A 19,074-nucleotide genomic window follows, 5' to 3' on the forward strand; every position below is an offset into this window, starting at 1 on the left:
TCTTCGGGTCGAAAATAGGGGGCGGGGGGGTCTTCGGGTCGAAAATAGGGGGGCAGGGGGTCTTCGGGTCGAAAATAGGGGGCAGGGGGGTCTTCGGGTCGAAAATAGGGGGCGGGGGGGGCTTCGGGTCGAAAATAGGGGGCGGGGGGGGGCTTCGGGTCGAAAATAGGGGGGCAGGGGGGGCTTCGGGTCGAAAATAGGGGGCAGGGGGGGTCTTCGGGTCGAAAATAGGGGGCGGGGGGTCTTCGGGTCGAAAATAGGGGGGCAGGGGGGTCTTCGGGTCGAAAATAGGGGGCAGGGGGGTCTTCGGGTCGAAAATAGGGGGCGGGGGGTCTTCGGGTCGAAAGTAGGGGGGCAGGGGGGTCTTCGGGTCGAAAATAGGGGGGCAGGGGGGTCTTCGGGTCGAAAATAGGGGGTCAGGGGGGGGGGCTTCGGGTCGAAAATAAGGGGGTGTGGGGGAGCTTCAAGTGTTAAAAAAAGAGGTGTAGGGTGAATTCAGATCAAGAGGAATTCGGCTATTGCGGCTACCAATTATTAACCAGGAAACAGGAGCTAGGAATTAAGATCTAGAAGCAACAGATCTAGCTAGAAAACAATGCAGGATATGAGACAGACTAGCGCTTAGATAACGCCTAGATAACGCCTAGACAGCGTCTAGATAACGCCTAGAAAACGCCTACACAGCATCTAGACAGCGCCTAGACAGCATCTAGATAACGCCTAGACAGCGTCTAGACAGCATCTAGACAGCGCCTAGACAGCGCCTAGACAGCATCTAGACAGCGCCTAGACAGGACCTAGAGAAGGTAGCGCCCCGTAGCGGGAACCAGCACCAGCTGAGGACTAGGAACCTACAGTACACGGCCGGTACAACACGTGGGGGAAACCGGTTTGAAAGGAGGAATGAGGGGAAAGGTTTAGTACCCGGGAAGTGGAACACCTGGGATAGGAGGCGGGAACTGGGTAGAGACGACGGGGGGAGGGGGGGATAGTTTGTAGCAATGACCACCTCTTTAGTCAAAGGTTTAGCATTATAGGCCAGCGGGAGGGGGATAGGAGGGATGTGGGAAGCAGCGGCTAGCAGCAAGCTAGGGGAGGGAAATGTGGTGGGGGTAGGTAGGAGGGGGTGAGGCCAGCTGGGGGGGGGATAGGGTGTGGAGGGGGATCACGGGGGGTAGGGGAATCACGGGGGGGTAGGGGAATCACGGGGGGTAGGGGAATCACGGGGGGGTAGGGGAATCACGGGGGGGTAGGGGTATCACGGAGGGGGGGTAGGGGTACACACACTAGGGGGGTGGGGAACACACACTAGGGAGTGGGGGAACACACACTAGGGGGTAGGGGAACACACACTAGGGGGTAGGGGAACACACACTAGGGGGTAGGGGAACACACACTAGGGGGTAGGGGAACACACTATGGGGATGGGGGAACACACTATGGGGGTGGGGGAACACACACATGGGGGTGGGGGAACACACACATGGGGGTGGGGGAACACACACATGGGGGTGGGGGAACACACTATGGGGGTGGGGGAACACACTATGGGGGTAGGGGAACACACTATGGGGGTGGGGGAACACACACTAGGGGGTGGGGGAACGCACTCTAGGGGGTGGGGGAACGCACTCTAGGGGGTGGGGGAACACACTATGGGGTAGGGGAACACACTATGGGGGTGGGGAACACACACTAGGGGGTGGGGGAACACACTAGGGGGTGGGGAAACACACGCTAGGGGGTAGGGGAACACACTATGGGGGTGGGGGAACACACACTAGGGGGTGGGGAACACACTATGGGGGTGGGGGAACACACACTAGGGGGTGGGGGAACACACACTAGGGGGTGGGGGAACACACTATGGGGGTGGGGGAACACACACTAGGGGATGGGGGAACACACTATGGGGGTGGGGGAACACACACTATGGGGGTGGGGGAACACACTAGGAGTGGGGGAACACACTATGGGGGTGGGGGAACACACTATGGGGGTGGGGGAACACACTATGGGGGTGGGGGAACACACTATGGGGGTGGGGGAACACACTATGGGGGTGGGGGAACACACTATGGGGGTGGGGGAACACACACTATGGGGGTGGGGGAACACACACTATGGGGGTGGGGGAACACACTAGGAGTGGGGGAACACACTAGGAGTGGGGGAACACACTATGGGGGTGGGGGAACACACTATAGGGGTGGGGGAACACTATGGAGGTGGGGGAACACACTAGGGGCTGGCCAGGAGACTCCACCTCCCTCACTGGTCATGTACAGTGGGCGCGGCCTGACCCATATTACACCTGGTTGATTCCTTCCCCCTTACTACTGGTATGAGTCTGAGGGCCCCAAACCCACCTTCCACTAGCCAGTTGAGGTTGGTGAAGCAGGGGCCCCAATCCTGGGGCCCTGAAGTATACATGCCAGAAGCACCCACCTTTATCCGGGTGTCAGGGCAGATCTTCAGGCAAGTTTGGAGCCCGGAATGTGTCAGGGCACCACATTCAGGGCCACCCTGCGCCCTGCCTAGGTCCCACGCCGGGGCAGCGGGCACACATTCACCCTTCATTTATAACTTTCTAGCACCCATCAGGTCACCCATTAACACACGGTCTTGTCTTGGGGAAAACTCGACCTAACGCGCGCTACATGATTCGATTTCGACTGAATCTACCGCGCACAAAGGCCTCTACTTCGACTCGACCTTCCGCGTACACAGGCTTCGACCTCGACTGAATCTACCGCGCACACAGGCCTCTACTTCGACTCGACCTTCCGGGTACACAGGCTTCGACTTCGACTGAATCTACCGCGCACAAAGGCCTCTACTTCGACTCGACCTTCCGCGTACACAGGCTTCGACCTCGACTGGACCAACGGGACACAGGTCGCAGGAAGCTGTGCGCGAGTAATCCTGCGGTGAAGCTGACATCAAAGGGACGGTGGAGTGCGCGCGTCGAGCGGGAAGTTAAATGACGTCGTCTGGAAGTCATTTTCAAACTGCTGTCACAGCTCCAGAGAATTATACACGTGTTACAGTTCTCTAACACCAGCTTGTCTTACAAAGCCGGTCAATTATTTAGCCACACACATTGATAACTTTTCACTCAGAGGGGCTGACTTTTATACCTTTTTAAGGACAAGATCAAATGTAGAAACAGTCTGGTATGTTCCGTCTTATTTGGCTAGAAAATGAGGTCATTTTATAACGATACAAGATATAGCGTATAGCGTCATAGGTGGTGTACAATGAGTTGGAATGGGTTACTATGCAGCCAATTTATTAATTTAACAATTATTTATACTATCGTTAGCTAATTTACGCCGTCGGACATGTATACAGACGCATATTCAATATTTATCGAGTCACTGGTAGCCACTATTGTTATAAATATCTTTCACTATTCGGTACCAAAACAACTTACACAATTCGCTTGCTAGAACATAATACAATATGCCAATAAGGCTTCTCACCGAGGCCTGAAATATTTACAAATAGGTTGCACAGTGTTCAAATGTCATACTGGCATTGTCAAGAGGGCAACAACATTATGTAAGTCAAGCGCTTATTTGACACCACCTTTCACACCCCATCTCTGTGGTCCGAGGCTCCCAGATATACCTACACGGCAACAAAATATAAATTACTAGTATTTATCTCTCAAGAAATGCTGAAAACAGTTGATATGGAAACTTTATCGTCAGTGGAAGCATCTAGTGCAAGGTTGGCTTCGCCTGTTGCTAGTCGTGGGGGGTGAAGCCCTCAAACCAGTTCGCATCCCGCCATCAGGAGGGGCTCTTCCAGGCGGCCGCCGACCCCCCACACACACATTCGTCTATTTTGACGTACTGCGCATTCAATATCTTATTTGTTAAAAGTATTATAAACAATTTCGTCCACAATTTGGCCGAGGTTAGGTGTTCACATTCTCTTGACAGTTATTTGGAGTACGTGGGTGAAGCATTTACAGCGTTGTGGTTCGAACACAAGTCGTCAGTGAAGCAATTGTTCCGGAAGTGTTCGGACGTCTGACACGAATCGTGTGTAAAATATTTTTAATCATTCATAAACAGGGGGTTTGGCGGGTGGATGGAATGGACTTAGGACCTTTGTTTATGAGGACGGGCTGCACACCCACGAGGGAACCAAGCGAGCATCACTGTGCCTTCATGCTATTGTTACTCTTCAAAGATAAAACCCCTGAATCAGGACCTGGGATCGAACCCGCGTTCTAATAGTTATATACTCCATAAATTATATTTATGTAACCAAGACAATTGGCAAGTTAGTGTGCGCGCGCATACCGGGGTCAACATGCCTATGTATACATACATGTGGGAGAGTTCGTGCGTGGATACATGCCTTCAGGTGTGTGTGGTATTATGCACGCGCGTGTAGGGGCGTGTGTCACGGGGATGAGGTGTTTAAGGCAGACAGCGGACGGTGGGGGCAGGTGTAATGTGGGAGAGGAGGGGGGGACGGGTACCTTCCTGGCCTGAGGGAGGGAGGGGGACGGGTACCTTCCTGGCCTGAGGGAGGGAGGGGGACGGGTACCTTCCTGGCCTGAGGGAGGGAGGGGGGACGGGTACCTTCCTCGCCTGAGGGAGGGAGGGGGACGGGTACCTTCCTGGCCTGAGGGAGGGAGGGGGGACGGGTACCTTCCTGGCCTGAGGGAGGGAGGGGGACGGGTACCTTCCTGGCCTGAGGGAGGGAGGGGGACGGGTACCTTCCTCGCCTGAGGGAGGGAGGGGGACGGGTACCTTCCTGGCCTGAGGGAGGGAGGGGGACGGGTACCTTCCTGGCCTGAGGGAGGGAGGGGGGACGGGTACCTTCCTGGCCTGAGGGAGGGAGGGGGACGGGTACCTTCCTGGCCTGAGGGAGGGAGGGGGGACGGGTACCTTCCTGGCCTGAGGGAGGGAGGGGGACGGGTACCTTCCTGGCCTGAGGGAGGGGGGACGGGTACCTTCCTGGCCTGAGGGAGGGGGACGGGTACCTTCCTGGCCTGAGGGAGGGAGGGGGACGGGTACCTTCCTGGCCTGAGGGAGGGAGGGGGACGGGTACCTTCCTGGCCTGAGGGAGGGAGGGGGGACGGGTACCTTCCTGGCCTGAGGGAGGGAGGGGGACGGGTACCTTCCTGGCCTGAGGGAGGGAGGGGGGACGGGTACCTTCCTGGCCTGAGGGAGGGAGGGGGACGGGTACCTTCCTGGCCTGAGGGAGGGAGGGGGACGGGTACCTTCCAGGCCTGAGGGAGGGAGGGGGACGGGTACCTTCCTGGCCTGAGGGAGGGAGGGGGACGGGTACCTTCCTGGCCTGAGGGAGGGAGGGGGGACGGGTACCTTCCTGGCCTGAGGGAGGGAGGGGGACGGGTACCTTCCTGGCCTGAGGGAGGGAGGGGGGACGGGTACCTTCCTGGCCTGAGGGAGGGAGGGGGACGGGTACCTTCCTGGCCTGAGGGAGGGAGGGGGGACGGGTACCTTCCTGGCCTGAGGGAGGGAGGGGGACGGGTACCTTCCTGGCCTGAGGGAGGGAGGGGGACGGGTACCTTCCTGGCCTGAGGGAGGGAGGGGGACGGGTACCTTCCTGGCCTGAGGGAGGGAGGGGGACGGGTACCTTCCTGGCCTGAGGGAGGGAGGGGGACGGGTACCTTCCTGGCCTGAGGGAGGGAGGGGGACGGGTACCTTCCTGGCCTGAGGGAGGGAGGGGGACGGGTACCTTCCTGGCCTGAGGGAGGGAGGGGGACGGGTACCTTCCTGGCCTGAGGGAGGGAGGGGGACGGGTACCTTCCTGGCCTGAGGGAGGGAGGGGGGACGGGTACCTTCCTGGCCTGAGGGAGGGAGGGGGGACGGGTACCTTCCTGGCCTGAGGGAGGGAGGGGGACGGGTACCTTCCTGGCCTGAGGGAGGGAGGGGGACGGGTACCTTCCTGGCCTGAGGGAGGGAGGGGGACGGGTACCTTCCTGGCCTGAGGGAGGGAGGGGGACGGGTACCTTCCTGGCCTGAGGGAGGGAGGGGGGACGGGTACCTTCCTGGCCTGAGGGAGGGAGGGGGACGGGTACCTTCCTGGCCTGAGGGAGGGAGGGGAACAGGTACCAGGAGCACCGTCCAGCGGGTAGAGGCACTCCCCGGGTGCCACTAAACATACCCGGGTGCCAGAATTAACGAAGAGGACACAAGGCACCCAGCTGGGCGTGACAAGCCGCCACTAGACCAACAGACAGGAGGACTTGGGTGAGGTCAGGACAGGTAAAGGCACTACACACACACACACACACACACACACACACACACACACACACACACACACACACGGTCTCTAGCCATGAGTGCCAGGTGGCACCCAGACCCTGGCACCGCATCCGGCTAGGGAACACAGAGAAAGAGAGAGAGAAAGGAGGGAGAATGAGAGAGAGACAGAGAGAGGTAGAGAGAGAGAAGTAGAGATATAAAGGTATAGAAAGAGGTAGAGATAAAGAGGAAGAAATATAGAGGTAGAGAGAAATAGAGAGAGGGGTAGAGAGGTAGAGATATAGAGGTAGAGAGAGGTAGAGGTAGAGATATAGAGGTAGAGGTAGAGATAGAGAGGTACAGGTAGAGATAGAGGTAGAGAGCTGGTCAGCCCAACACACCTTAGCAATAATTCCTTAACACTTTCTTCTTTAATCTCTTCCGATGTATCGTCCCTAGGGTGCCATACCTCCTGGTCATCGTTAATGGGCACGGCTAGATCCCCATCACCCCCAGAGAGTGCCCCCAGCACGCTCTCACGCTCCGTGGCCCCGCACGTCACGGGTGGAGGCGGCGGCGGGCACGTGAACACCCGTTCGTGCACGCGGCACGCCCCCGGAGACGACGCGGTCGAGGCGCCGCAGCTGCAGCTGCCGTAACAAGGTGAAGGTGGCGTGCCTAAAGGCGTGCCGATGGGGGGTGGCGGCACCCCTCTGGGGAAGGCTGGGGGGGAGAGGGGGGAGGCGTAGGCGGCTGCGGCAGCGGCGGCGGTGGCCGGCGCCGTGAGTGAGTGCGGCACAACCACGCAGGAATACGGCTGGTTGGTGTGGGCGGAGTAAGGAATGGCGGGGGACTGGCGGCCCCCGTCACACGTCGTGTCCAACACCCGCTGGCCGCCGCCCCTCATGCAGCCGCCGCCACTGTCAGACGCCCCGCCGCCGCCACTCCACCAGCACATCCGCCCACCCGCAACTGTACATACGTGGCCGTGCCGGCACCAGAGGCACGCCCCGTCCAGGGTGGAAGCAGCAGCAGCAGCAGCAGGGGGTGGTGGTGCAGCGGTGCAAGTGTTGTCCAAAGTGATCCAGGCAGCATGAGAGGGAGAGAGACACAGTGTGAGACTTTTGTAGACATCTGACCCCACTACTCTACCCCCGGCACACACACACACACACGACTATATACATGGCGTACACACACCAACACCACCACAACACTACCTTACTTACCTGTGATGAGACAGGTGGTTACCACAGCTGCATACACAGTAGCCACCACAGCAGTACACACAGTAGCCACCACAGCAGTACACACAGTAGCCACCACAGCAGTACACACAGTAGCCACCACAGCTGTATACACAGTAGCCACCACAGCTGTATACACAGTAGCCACCACAGCTGTATACACAGTAGCAGGCAGGTAGCCACCACAGCTGTACACACAGTAGCAGGCAGGTAGCCACCACAGCAGTACACACAGTAGCCACCACAGCAGTACACACAGTAGCAGGCAGGTAGCCACCACAGCAGTACACACAGTAGCAGGCAGGTAGCCACCACAGCAGTACACACAGTAGCAGGCAGGTAGCCACCACAGCAGTACACACAGTAGCAGGCAGGTAGCCACCACAGCAGTACACACAGTAGCAGGCAGGTAGCCACCACAGCAGTACACACAGTAGCAGGCAGGTAGCCACCACAGCAGTACACACAGTAGCAGGCAGGTAGCCACCACAGCAGTACACACAGTAGCAGGCAGGTAGCCACCACAGCAGTACACACAGTAGCAGGCAGGTAGCCACCACAGCAGTACACACAGTAGCAGGCAGGTAGCCACCACAGCAGTACACACAGTAGCAGGCAGGTAGCCACCACAGCAGTACACACAGTAGCAGGCAGGTAGCCACCACAGCTGTATACACAGTAGCAGGCAGGTAGCCACCACAGCTGTATACACAGTAGCAGGCAGGTAGCCACCACAGCAGTATACACAGTAGCAGGCAGGTAGCCACCACAGCAGTACACACAGCAGCAGGCAGGTAGCCACCACAGCTGTATACACAGTAGCAGGCAGGTAGCCACCACAGCTGTACACACAGCAGCAGGCAGGTAGCCACCACAGCTGTATACACAGCAGCAGGCAGGTAGCCACCACAGCTGTACACACAGCAGCAGGCAGGTAGCCACCACAGCTGTATACACAGTAGCAGGCAGGTAGCCACCACAGCAGTACACACAGTAGCCACCACAGCAGTACACACAGTAGCAGGCAGGTAGCCACCACAGCAGTACACACAGTAGCCACCACAGCAGTACACACAGTAGCAGGCAGGAAGCCACCACAGCAGTACACACAGTATCAGGCAGGTAGCCACCACAGCAGTACACACAGTAGCAGGCAGGTAGCCACCACAGCAGTACACACAGTAGCAGGCAGGTAGCCACCACAGCAGTACACACAGTAGCAGGCAGGTAGCCACCACAGCAGTACACACAGTAGCAGGCAGGTAGCCACCACAGCTGTATACACAGTAGCAGGCAGGTAGCCACCACAGCTGTATACACAGTAGCAGGCAGGTAGCCACCACAGCAGTATACACAGTAGCAGGCAGGTAGCCACCACAGCAGTACACACAGCAGCAGGCAGGTAGCCACCACAGCTGTATACACAGTAGCAGGCAGGTAGCCACCACAGCTGTATACACAGTAGCAGGCAGGTAGCCACCACAGCTGTACACACAGCAGCAGGCAGGTAGCCACCACAGCTGTATACACAGCAGCAGGCAGGTAGCCACCACAGCTGTATACACAGCAGCAGGCAGGTAGCCACCACAGCTGTACTCACAGCAGCAGGCAGGTAGCCACCACAGCTGTACACACAGCAGCAGGCAGGTAGCCACCACAGCTGTATACACAGTAGCAGGCAGGTAGCCACCACAGCAGTACACACAGCAGCAGGCAGGTAGCCACCACAGCTGTATACACAGCAGCAGGCAGGTAGCCACCACAGCAGTACACAGTAGCCACCACAGCAGTACACACAGAAGCAGGCAGGTAGCCACCACAGCAGTACACACAGTAGCAGGCAGGTAGCCACCACAGCAGTACACACAGCAGCAGGCAGGTAGCCACCACAGCTGTATACACAGTAGCAGGCAGGTAGCCACCACAGCTGTATACACAGTAGCAGGCAGGTAGCCACCACAGCTGTATACACAGTAGCAGGCAGGTAGCCACCACAGCAGTACACACAGCAGCAGGCAGGTAGCCACCACAGCTGTATACACAGCAGCAGGCAGGTAGCCACCACAGCTGTATACACAGCAGCAGGCAGGTAGCCACCACAGCTGTATACACTGTAGCAGGCAGGTAGCCACCACAGCAGTACACACAGTAAGCAGGCAGGTAGCCACCACAGCTGTATACACTGTAGCAGGCAGGTAGCCACCACAGCAGTACACACAGTAGCCACCACAGCAGTACACACAGTAGCAGGCAGGTAGCCACCACAGCAGTACACACAGTAGCAGGCAGGTAGCCACCACAGCTGTATACACAGTAGCAGGCAGGTAGCCACCACAGCAGTACACACAGTAGCCACCACAGCTGTATACACAGTAGCAGGCAGGTAGCCACCACAGCAGTACACACAGCAGCAGGCAGGTAGCCACCACAGCAGTACACACAGTAGCAGGCAGGTAGCCACCACAGCAGCAGGCAGGTAGCCACCACAGCAGTACACACAGTAGCAGGCAGGTAGCCACCACAGCAGTACACACAGCAACAGGCAGGTAGCCACCACAGCAGTACACACAGTAGCCACCACAGCAGTACACACAGCAGCAGGCAGGTAGCCACCACAGCAGTACACACAGCAACAGGCAGGTAGCCACCACAGCAGTACACACAGTAGCCACCACAGCAGTACACACAGCAGCAGGCAGGTAGCCACCACAGCAGTACACACAGCAACAGGCAGGTAGCCACCACAGCAGTTCACACAGTAGCCACCACAGCAGTACACACAGTAGCAGGCAGGTAGCCACCACAGCAGTACACACAGTAGCCACCACAGCAGTACACACAGTAGCCACCACAGCAGTACACACAGTAGCCACCACAGCAGTACACACAGCAGCAAGCAGGTAGCCACCACAGCAGTACACACAGTAGCCACCACAGCAGTACACACAGTAGCCACCACAGCAGTACACACAGCAGCAGGCAGGTAGCCACCACAGCAGTACACACAGCAGCAGGCAGGTAGCCACCACAGCAGTACACACAGCAACAGGCAGGTAGCCACCACAGCAGTACACACAGTAGCCACCACAGCAGTACACACAGTAGCAGGCAGGTAGCCACCACAGCAGTACACACAGTAGCCACCACAGCAGTTCACACAGTAGCCACCACAGCAGTACACACAGCAGCTGGCAGGTAGCCACCACAGCAGTACACACAGCAACAGACAGGTAGCCACCACAGCAGTACACACAGTAGCCACCACAGCAGCACACACAGTAGCCACCACAGCAGTACACACAGTAGCCACCACAGCAGTACACACAGTAGCCACCACAGCAGTACACACAGTAGCCACCACAGCAGTACACACAGTAGCCACCACAGCAGTACACACAGCAGCCACCACAGCAGTACACACAGTAGCCACCACAGCAGTACACACAGTAGCCACCACAGCAGTACACACAGTAGCCACCACAGCAGTACACACAGTAGCCACCACAGCAGTACACACAGTAGCCACCACAGCAGTACACACAGTAGCCACCACAGCAGTACACACAGTAGCCACCACAGCAGTACACACAGCAGCAGGCAGGTAGCCACCACAGCAGTACACACAGTAGCCACCACAGCAGTACACACAGCAGCCACCACAGCAGTACACACAGCAGCCACCACAGCAGTACACACAGTAGCCACCACAGCAGTACACACAGTAGCCACCACAGCAGTACACACAGCAGCCACCACAGCAGTACACACAGTAGCCACCACAGCAGTACACACAGTAGCCACCACAGCAGTACACACAGCCACCACAGCAGTACACACAGTAGCCACCACAGCAGTACACAGCAACAGACAAGCACAAGAGAGGAAGCTGCGGTGTACAAACATACATGACAAGAATTCTTCAATAAGGGGATCCACAGACCAGTCAGCACGTGGTGGATAACACACATGACACAAGCACATTTGGAAGCACACCTGACACACACCAGGAAACACTACTAGAGTGAGAGGAAGTATTCCAAGCCTGGCACTGTTAAGCGGGCAGGTGCATGGTGTATTATGAATCTGAGAAGCGGAACAGATGACTAATGATTCAGCCAAAGTGCAGGAATTGTTCTAACAAAGAAAATGAGAGTAGTTTTATCTTGAATGTTGTTAAGTCATAGTAATAGAGGGTTGAGTAGCTCCTGGTTGAGTTCAACAGATACCAGAGGCAGTATACACAAATTACGACATATATAAGATATAATACACACACAATATATTCTCCCCTTAGGGTTCAACTGGCCCTTAAACCCCTCCCCCCTCTTTCCAAGGGGCCAAATGACATGTATCATGTTACTTGGCCTCAGTCAGTTGACGTGTCAAGTGATGTTTGACATGATCCCTGGAGTCAGTTGACATTTCACTCCCTTCCAATAGTTTCATATCCTATCTTCACAGTCCGCTAGTTTCCAGTAATTATACATTAATGGTAGGTCTTTTCGCTAATGCTGTTGTTGCTGTTTAAGATTCGCTACTTGGTACAAAAAGTTCCAAGTAGCACGGGCTATGGCGAGCCCGTAGTTACGCTAATGCGTAGTTGTTTTAGCTATGGGGATATTACAAGGTCATAAAGGAACTGCTGTTTATTGTTATTAGTCTTCACAATACACAACTTGCTTCTTAATCTCACATGTCGTATATCTTTCAGATATTTTTAGATATTTCAGATATATAGATATCTTCAGATATAAAGATTTCAGATATTTTATCCTCGATAAGTAAGTAGTTTGCCATTTCATACAACGTCATTTTAGAGTAATTTCTAAATGGCTTAGTTTCATTAGTCTATGATATAATGCTGGAGTGAGTGTCCTTGTCTACACACTTTACTATCTACGAATATCACAGTTATCTTGAGGTTATCTTGAGAATTCCTTGCAAAGAAAAGCACAAAATATAATGGTCTACATGACAGAGACAATCGACCTCCTGAACCAAAGCCATCGTTAGACAGCAGAGTAACAAATACACAAGGGACAAGGCGAGCACAAAATGGAATATATATACAAGAAAAGGGAATACGAACAGAGTAATAAGGAGAGAGAGAGAGTAATAAAGAGAGAGATTAACAGCTGAGGAGGAGTCTATAGCAATAATCACAGTTGTCTTCCAGTAATCAGGAGCCAGATTCACGAAGCAGTTACGCAAGCACTTACGAACGTGTACATCTTTCCTCAATCTTTGACGGCTTTGGTTACATTTATTAAATAGTTTACAAGCATAAAAACTTGCCAATCAACTGTTGTTATTGTTATAAACAGCCTCCTGGTGCTTCGGAGCTCATTAACTGTTTAATAATTGTAAACAAAGCCGCCAAAGATTGAGAAAAGATGGATAGGTTCGTATGTACTTGCGTAACTGCTTCGTGAATCTGGCCCCTGGTTCGTAACTGCTTCGTGAATCTGGCCCCAGGAGAAGGTCGCAAAATTTGTGTTGGTGGGCCAAGGAACTTAAATCCTGAGCACTAGTATATCTTAAATCATTGATCATTAGCAAGTGGCAAGCATTCCCGATTAGACAATTTTGTTAGCTATGGAAGGGTGAGAGGAAGTTACAGGTCGTGAGTGTTGCTGGAGAGTATTGAAGCATAAACAATTCAGATTATGTCATGTTATATAAGTGGAGGTTGTGTCATGTGGTCCAAGGAAGGTCCTTTCATGACGCACCATCAACTGAAATTATGGTATTTGGACGGCATTTACTAGCCATGGACTTCTGGTGTTCAGACAGTGTTCTCTGATTGTGCCTATGGCACCTCTACTCTTCACTGGACCTCTGTTGTTCAGACAGTGTTCTCTGATTGTGCCTATGGCACCTCTACTCTTCACTGGACCTCTGGTGTTCAGACAGTGTTCTCTGATTGTGCCTATGGCACCTCTACTCTTCACTGGACCTCTGGTGTTCAGTGTTCTCTGATTGTGCCTATGTCACCTCTACTCTTCACTGGACTTATGGTGTTCAGACAGTGTTCTCTGATTGTGCCTATGGCACCTCTACTCTTCACTGGACCTCTGGTGTTCAGTGTTCTCTGATTGTGCCTATGTCACCTCTACTCTTCACTGGACTTATGGTGTTCAGACAGTGTTCTCTGATTGTGCCTATGGCACCTCTACTCTTCACTGGACCTCTGATGTTCAGTGTTCTCTGATTGTGCCTATGTCACCTCTACTCTTCACTGGACCTCTGGTGTTCAATGTTCTCTGATTGTGCCTATGGCACCTCTACTCTTCACTGGACCTCTGATGTTCAGTGTTCTCTGATTGTGCCTATGGCACCTCTACTCTTCACTGGACCTCTGATGTTCAGTGTTCTCTGATTGTGCCTATGGCACCTCTACTCTTCACTGGACCTCTGGTGTTCAGTGTTCTCTGATTGTGCCTATGGCACCTCTACTCTTCACTGGACCTCTGATGTTCAGTGTTCTCTGATTGTGCCTATGGCACCTCTACTCTTCACTGGACCTCTGGTGTTCAGACAGTGTTCTCTGATTGTGCCTATGGCACCTCTACTCTTCACTGGACCTCTGATGTTCAGTGTTCTCTGATTGTGCCTATGGCACCTCTACTCTTCACTGGACCTCTGGTGTTCAGTGTTCTCTGATTGTGCCTATGGCACCTCTACTCTTCACTGGACCTCTGGTGTTCAGTGTTCTCTGATTGTGCCTATGGCACCTCTACTCTTCACTGGACCTCTGTTGTTCAGACAGTGTTCTCTGATTGTGCCTATGGCACCTCTACTCTTCACTGGACCTCTGATGTTCAGACAGTCTTCTCTGATTGTGCCTATGGCACCTCTACTCTTCACTGGACCTCTGATGTTCAGACAGTGTTCTCTGATTGTGCCTATGGCACCTCTACTCTTCACTCGACCTCTGATGTTCAGTGTTCTCTGATTGTGCCTATGGCACCTCTACTCTTCACTGGACCTCTGGTGTTCAATGTTCTCTGATTGTGCCTATGGCACCTCTACTCTTCACTGGACCTCTGATGTTCAGTGTTCTCTGATTGTGCCTATGGCACCTCTACTCTTCACTGGACCTCTGATGTTCAGTGTTCTCTGATTGTGCCTATGGCACCTCTACTCTTCACTGGACCTCTGATGTTCAGTGTTCTCTGATTGTGCCTATGGCACCTCTGCTCCTCACTGGTTCTATTCTACATTTCCTTCCGTACCTTTCGCTCCAGTATGTTGTTACTCTACCTGTACAAATTTGGGAGCTGCCCTCCAGTATCTTCCATGTATATATTAAATGATGACTCATCTCTTTCCAGAGAGTACATTTTGAGAGCTCTGAACTGGGCCAATAAATCAGATACTGTGTAGTGTCTATGTGCACCATATGTGTTATGTGTCTTCCATGTATTTAAGAAATTTCTCTGATCAGTACTTAAGGCAGGCCAGTAAGCTGTGATTGAAAGAATATGATCACTGATGGGATCCCTGCATATGACTGTTGTAATAATCCATCCATTAATTATCCAGGTTGATGGTGTTTGCTCTTCAAAATCTACTAGGGGCTCACCATAGCCCGTGCTGCTTGGAACTTTTGGTTCCCAGAAGCTAATCTTAAACCATAACAAACATGTCTGTTCTTGTTATGTTCACTAAACGTTACGTCGCCTGAGATCATCATTCCCAGATCCCAGGGCGCTGGTCGGCCGAGCCGACAGCACGCTGGACTTGTGATCCTGTGGTGCCCGGGTTCGATCCCAGGACGCCGGAGAGAAACAATGGGCAGAGTTTCTTTCACCCTATGCCCCTGTTACCTAGCAGTAAAATAGGTACCTGGGTGTTAGTCAGCTGTCACGGGCTGCTTCCTGTGGGTGGAGGCCTGGTCGAGGACCGGGCCGCGGGGACACTAAAGCCCCGAAATCATCTCAAGATAACCTCAAGATCTCAAGATATCCCTTACATGTTGTTTTCCTTCCTATTTCGTTTTTACCATACCCAAGTACATGGAATTTATCACTTAAGTATCACGTTCTTATAGTTGTGTAATCGAAGACTTTACTGATATTAGTTTGTAGTTGTTCCGTGTCTTCTACACCGTCGAAGTGGTTGGGCACCATTCCTTCCCCTGTCCCATCCCAAATCCTTATCCTGACACCTTCCCAGTGCTATATAGTCGTAATGGCTTGCCTGCTTTCCCCCCCCCCCCCTGACCCCCCTGATGGTTCCTTTTCCTTCTACAGAAGTACTTTTCATGTTGTTGACCAGACCACACACTAGAAATTGAAGGGACGACGACGTTTCGGTCCGTCCTGGACCATTCTCAAGTCGATTGTAAGAATCGACTTGAGAATGGTCCAGGACGGACCGAAACGTCGTCGTCCCTTCAATTTCTAGAGTGTGGTCTGGTCAACATACTTCAGCCACGTTATTCTGACTCATCGCCTGCATACTTTTCATGTTGACTGTTGCATCATCTGCACAAGACGACACGAAGCTGTGACTTGTATGTCTATATCTCATATGAGGAAAAGCGGTGGTGCCATCTCTGTGCCCTGAGAGTGAGAGCTTTACACTGTGCTTGGACTCTATGTTATGTGATTATTACTTTGCATCATGACCTCTTATGTGCATCACGAAGAACGAACTCTTCGAGGATACCAATCTCATGGCCCCGACCTCTCCACCGCCCCCGGGTTCAAGACCAGGTTAATACGTGTGGCAGATTACCACCTCTGTGTAGCTATAACCTCTCTTGGTAAATGATTTCTCACTGTGTCTAGCAGAGTGCATCCCCCAATATATGTAGAACCTTCGTGTGGCAGATTACCACCTCTGTGTAGCTATAACCTCTCTTGGTAAATGATTTCTCACTCTGTGTCTAGCAGAGTGCATCCCCCAATATATGTAGAACCTTCGTGTAGGTATCAACCCCCCAACACAGACGTGAGTACACAGGATACACACATCCTCCACGAGACAGGATAATACAAGGCGCTACAGAGATACCAAGAAACCGCCGATGTTATCAACCCGCTGCATACATTATTATCAGTACCACAATATAACCTGGTATCTTGCTAGGCACTATGGCCAATAACGACCCAACAGTGCCATCAACAACCCTTTTGGCACTACTGAGACAACACACAGCGAGGGATGATGCCAGGAGATGCCAAGCTATGCTCTAGAAGTACCCTCCCGAGACGCGCCAGGCGTACCCCTGGAATACCCCAGGGGTACCGATAGGATGCAACCTAGTACCAAACGGCAAAAGACGTACCTGGAACTGCAATACGGGCAGCAGAAGATGCAATACAGGCACTACAATACCAGACAATGCACAGAGGAGGGGGTACCATATGACAAGATGCGAACGCGTATCTGGAGTCATGCATAAGCACCGAGACACACTTACCGATGCAGCCATGGTGTTCCCTCAGAGACTGTTGTTAGTGGTTGGAGAGACTGGTGAAGACAGGATCCCTCTCAGTAACCACGACCTCCTGCAGGAAGAAAAACCCATTAAAGGTCTATTACACACATCTGACCGAAGAGCCAAAGCTTACCCCCGCAAGCACAACTTGGTGAATACACACTGTCTTCTTGGTTACTTAGTTCATCTTTGTTTTTGAAACAAACACATTTCTCCATTTATTTTAATTCTTGTGTAAATATAGACCTGTTGCAACAGTCACCCAGGACCTCGCCACTGTTGCAACAGTCACCCAGGACCCCGTTACTGTTGCAACAGTCACCCAGGACCTCGCCACTGTTGCAACAGTCACCCAGGACCCCGTTACTGTTGCAACAGTCACCCAGGACCTCGCCACTGTTGCAACAGTCACCCAGGACCCCGTTACTGTTGCAACAGTCACCCAGGACCTCGCCACTGTTGCAACAGTCACCCAGGACCCCGTTACTGTTGCAACAGTCACCCAGGACCTCGCCACTGTTGCAACAGTCACCCAGGACCCCGTTACTGTTGCAACAGTCACCCAGGACCTCGCCACTGTTGCAACAGTCACCCAGGACCCCGTTACTGTTGCAACAGTCACCCAAGACCTCGCCACTGTTGCAACAGTCACCCAGGACCCCGTTACTGTTGCAACAGTCACCCAGGACCCCAACACTATTGCAACAGTCACCGAAACCGTGATAATCACCCAACATCCCACCGCTGCCACCAATACTGTGATAACCACCCAACATCCCACCGCTGCCACCAATACCGTGATAACCACCCAACATCCCACCGCTGCCACCAATACCACAATAATCACCCAACATCCCACCGCTGCCACCAATACCACAATAATCACCCAACATCCCACCGCTGCCACCAATACCGTGATAACCACCCAACATCCCACCGCTGCCACCAATACCGTGATAACCACCCAACATCCCACGCTGCCACCAATACCACAATAACCACCCAACATCCCACCGCTGCCACCAATACCGCGACCATCACCCAACATCCCACCGCTGCCACCAATACCGCGACAATCGCCCAGAAACACACTGTTGAACGTCGCACAATAATAATGACAAAATCCAACGAGTGCCATAACAATGAACCTGGCACCCTCGACAAGTGGCACAAACATTATACAGCACTTCCCAGCTGGCACCAGTGCCACAATACAACCTCCCAGCCATACTAACGAGCTCTCAGGTGCTATCATCCCACCAATTAGAAGACCTAAACCACTAAGCTCAACTTACACCAATAAAAAGAGGCTATAACTGATAAGTAGTTCCCCATGTGGTATACAATGTGCGAGAGGGTACAATGAGTGCCGCAGGGGGGATAGTGTGGATACAATGAGTGCCACAGGGGGGAGTGTGGGTACAATGAGCGCCACAGGGGGGAGTGTGGATACAATGAGCGCCACAGGGGGGAGTGTGGATACAATGAGCGCCACAGGGGGGAGTGTGGATACAATGAGCGCCACAGGGGGGAGTGTGGATACAATGAGCGCCACAGGGGGGAGTGTGGATACAATGAGTGCCACAGGGGGGTGTGGATACAATGAGCGCCACGGGGGAGTGTGGATACAATGAGCGCCACAGGGGGGAGTGTGGATACAATGAGCGCCACAGGGGGGAGTGTGGATACAATGAGCGCCACAGGGGGGAGTGTGGATACAATGAGCGCCACAGGGGGGAGTGTGGATACAATGAGCGCCACAGGGGGGAGTGTGGATGCAATGAGCGCCACAGGGGGGAGTGTGGATGCAATGAGCGCCACAGGGGGGAGTGTGGATACAATGAGCGCCACAGGGGGGAGTGTGGATACAATGAGCGCCACAGGGGGGAGTGTGGATACAATGAGCGCCACAGGGGGGAGTGTGGATACAATGAGCGCCACAGGGGGGAGTGTGGATACAATGAGCGCCACAGGGGGGAGTGTGGATACAATGAGCGCCACAGGGGGGGAGTGTGGATACAATGAGCGCCACAGGGGGGAGTGTGGATACAATGAGCGCCACAGGGGGGAGTGTGGATACAATGAGCGCCACAGGGGGGGAGTGTGGATACAATGAGCGCCACAGGGGGGAGTGTGGATACAA

The 19,074-nt window shown here is 53.7% G+C and overlaps 2 protein-coding genes across 28 annotated transcripts in view; one reads left to right on the forward strand and one right to left on the reverse strand.

Annotated features, from left to right (window-relative positions):
- The window catches only part of Glut1 (Glucose transporter 1), a 384,143-nt gene that overhangs the window by 236,420 nt on the left and 128,649 nt on the right, over positions 1-19,074 (reverse strand). For 26 of the 27 annotated variants that reach the window (XR_011223425.1, XR_011223422.1, XR_011223424.1 and 23 more), the window contains exons 2-3: positions 16,914-17,001; positions 6,638-7,208 (exon numbers count right to left, since the gene is read on the reverse strand). Coding sequence is in view for 21 of the 27 variants with exons in the window: in XM_069307821.1 (XP_069163922.1) it covers positions 6,638-7,194 (557 nt within the window). In the remaining 6 variants the exon portion in view is untranslated. The remainder of the gene's footprint in view (positions 1-6,637; positions 7,209-16,913; positions 17,002-19,074) is intronic. The other variant, XM_069307842.1, reaches the window with a different exon arrangement.
- Positions 16,112-17,929, forward strand: LOC123774244 (mucin-22-like). The gene is made up of 2 exons (XM_045768392.1): positions 16,112-16,203; positions 17,176-17,929. Exons 1-2 carry the CDS (start codon positions 16,112-16,114, stop codon positions 17,927-17,929), a joined length of 846 nt encoding a protein of 281 aa, XP_045624348.1.

Source organism: Procambarus clarkii, chromosome 61 (genome assembly GCF_040958095.1).
Source record: "Procambarus clarkii isolate CNS0578487 chromosome 61, FALCON_Pclarkii_2.0, whole genome shotgun sequence".
NCBI classification, from domain to species: domain Eukaryota; kingdom Metazoa; phylum Arthropoda; class Malacostraca; order Decapoda; family Cambaridae; genus Procambarus; species Procambarus clarkii.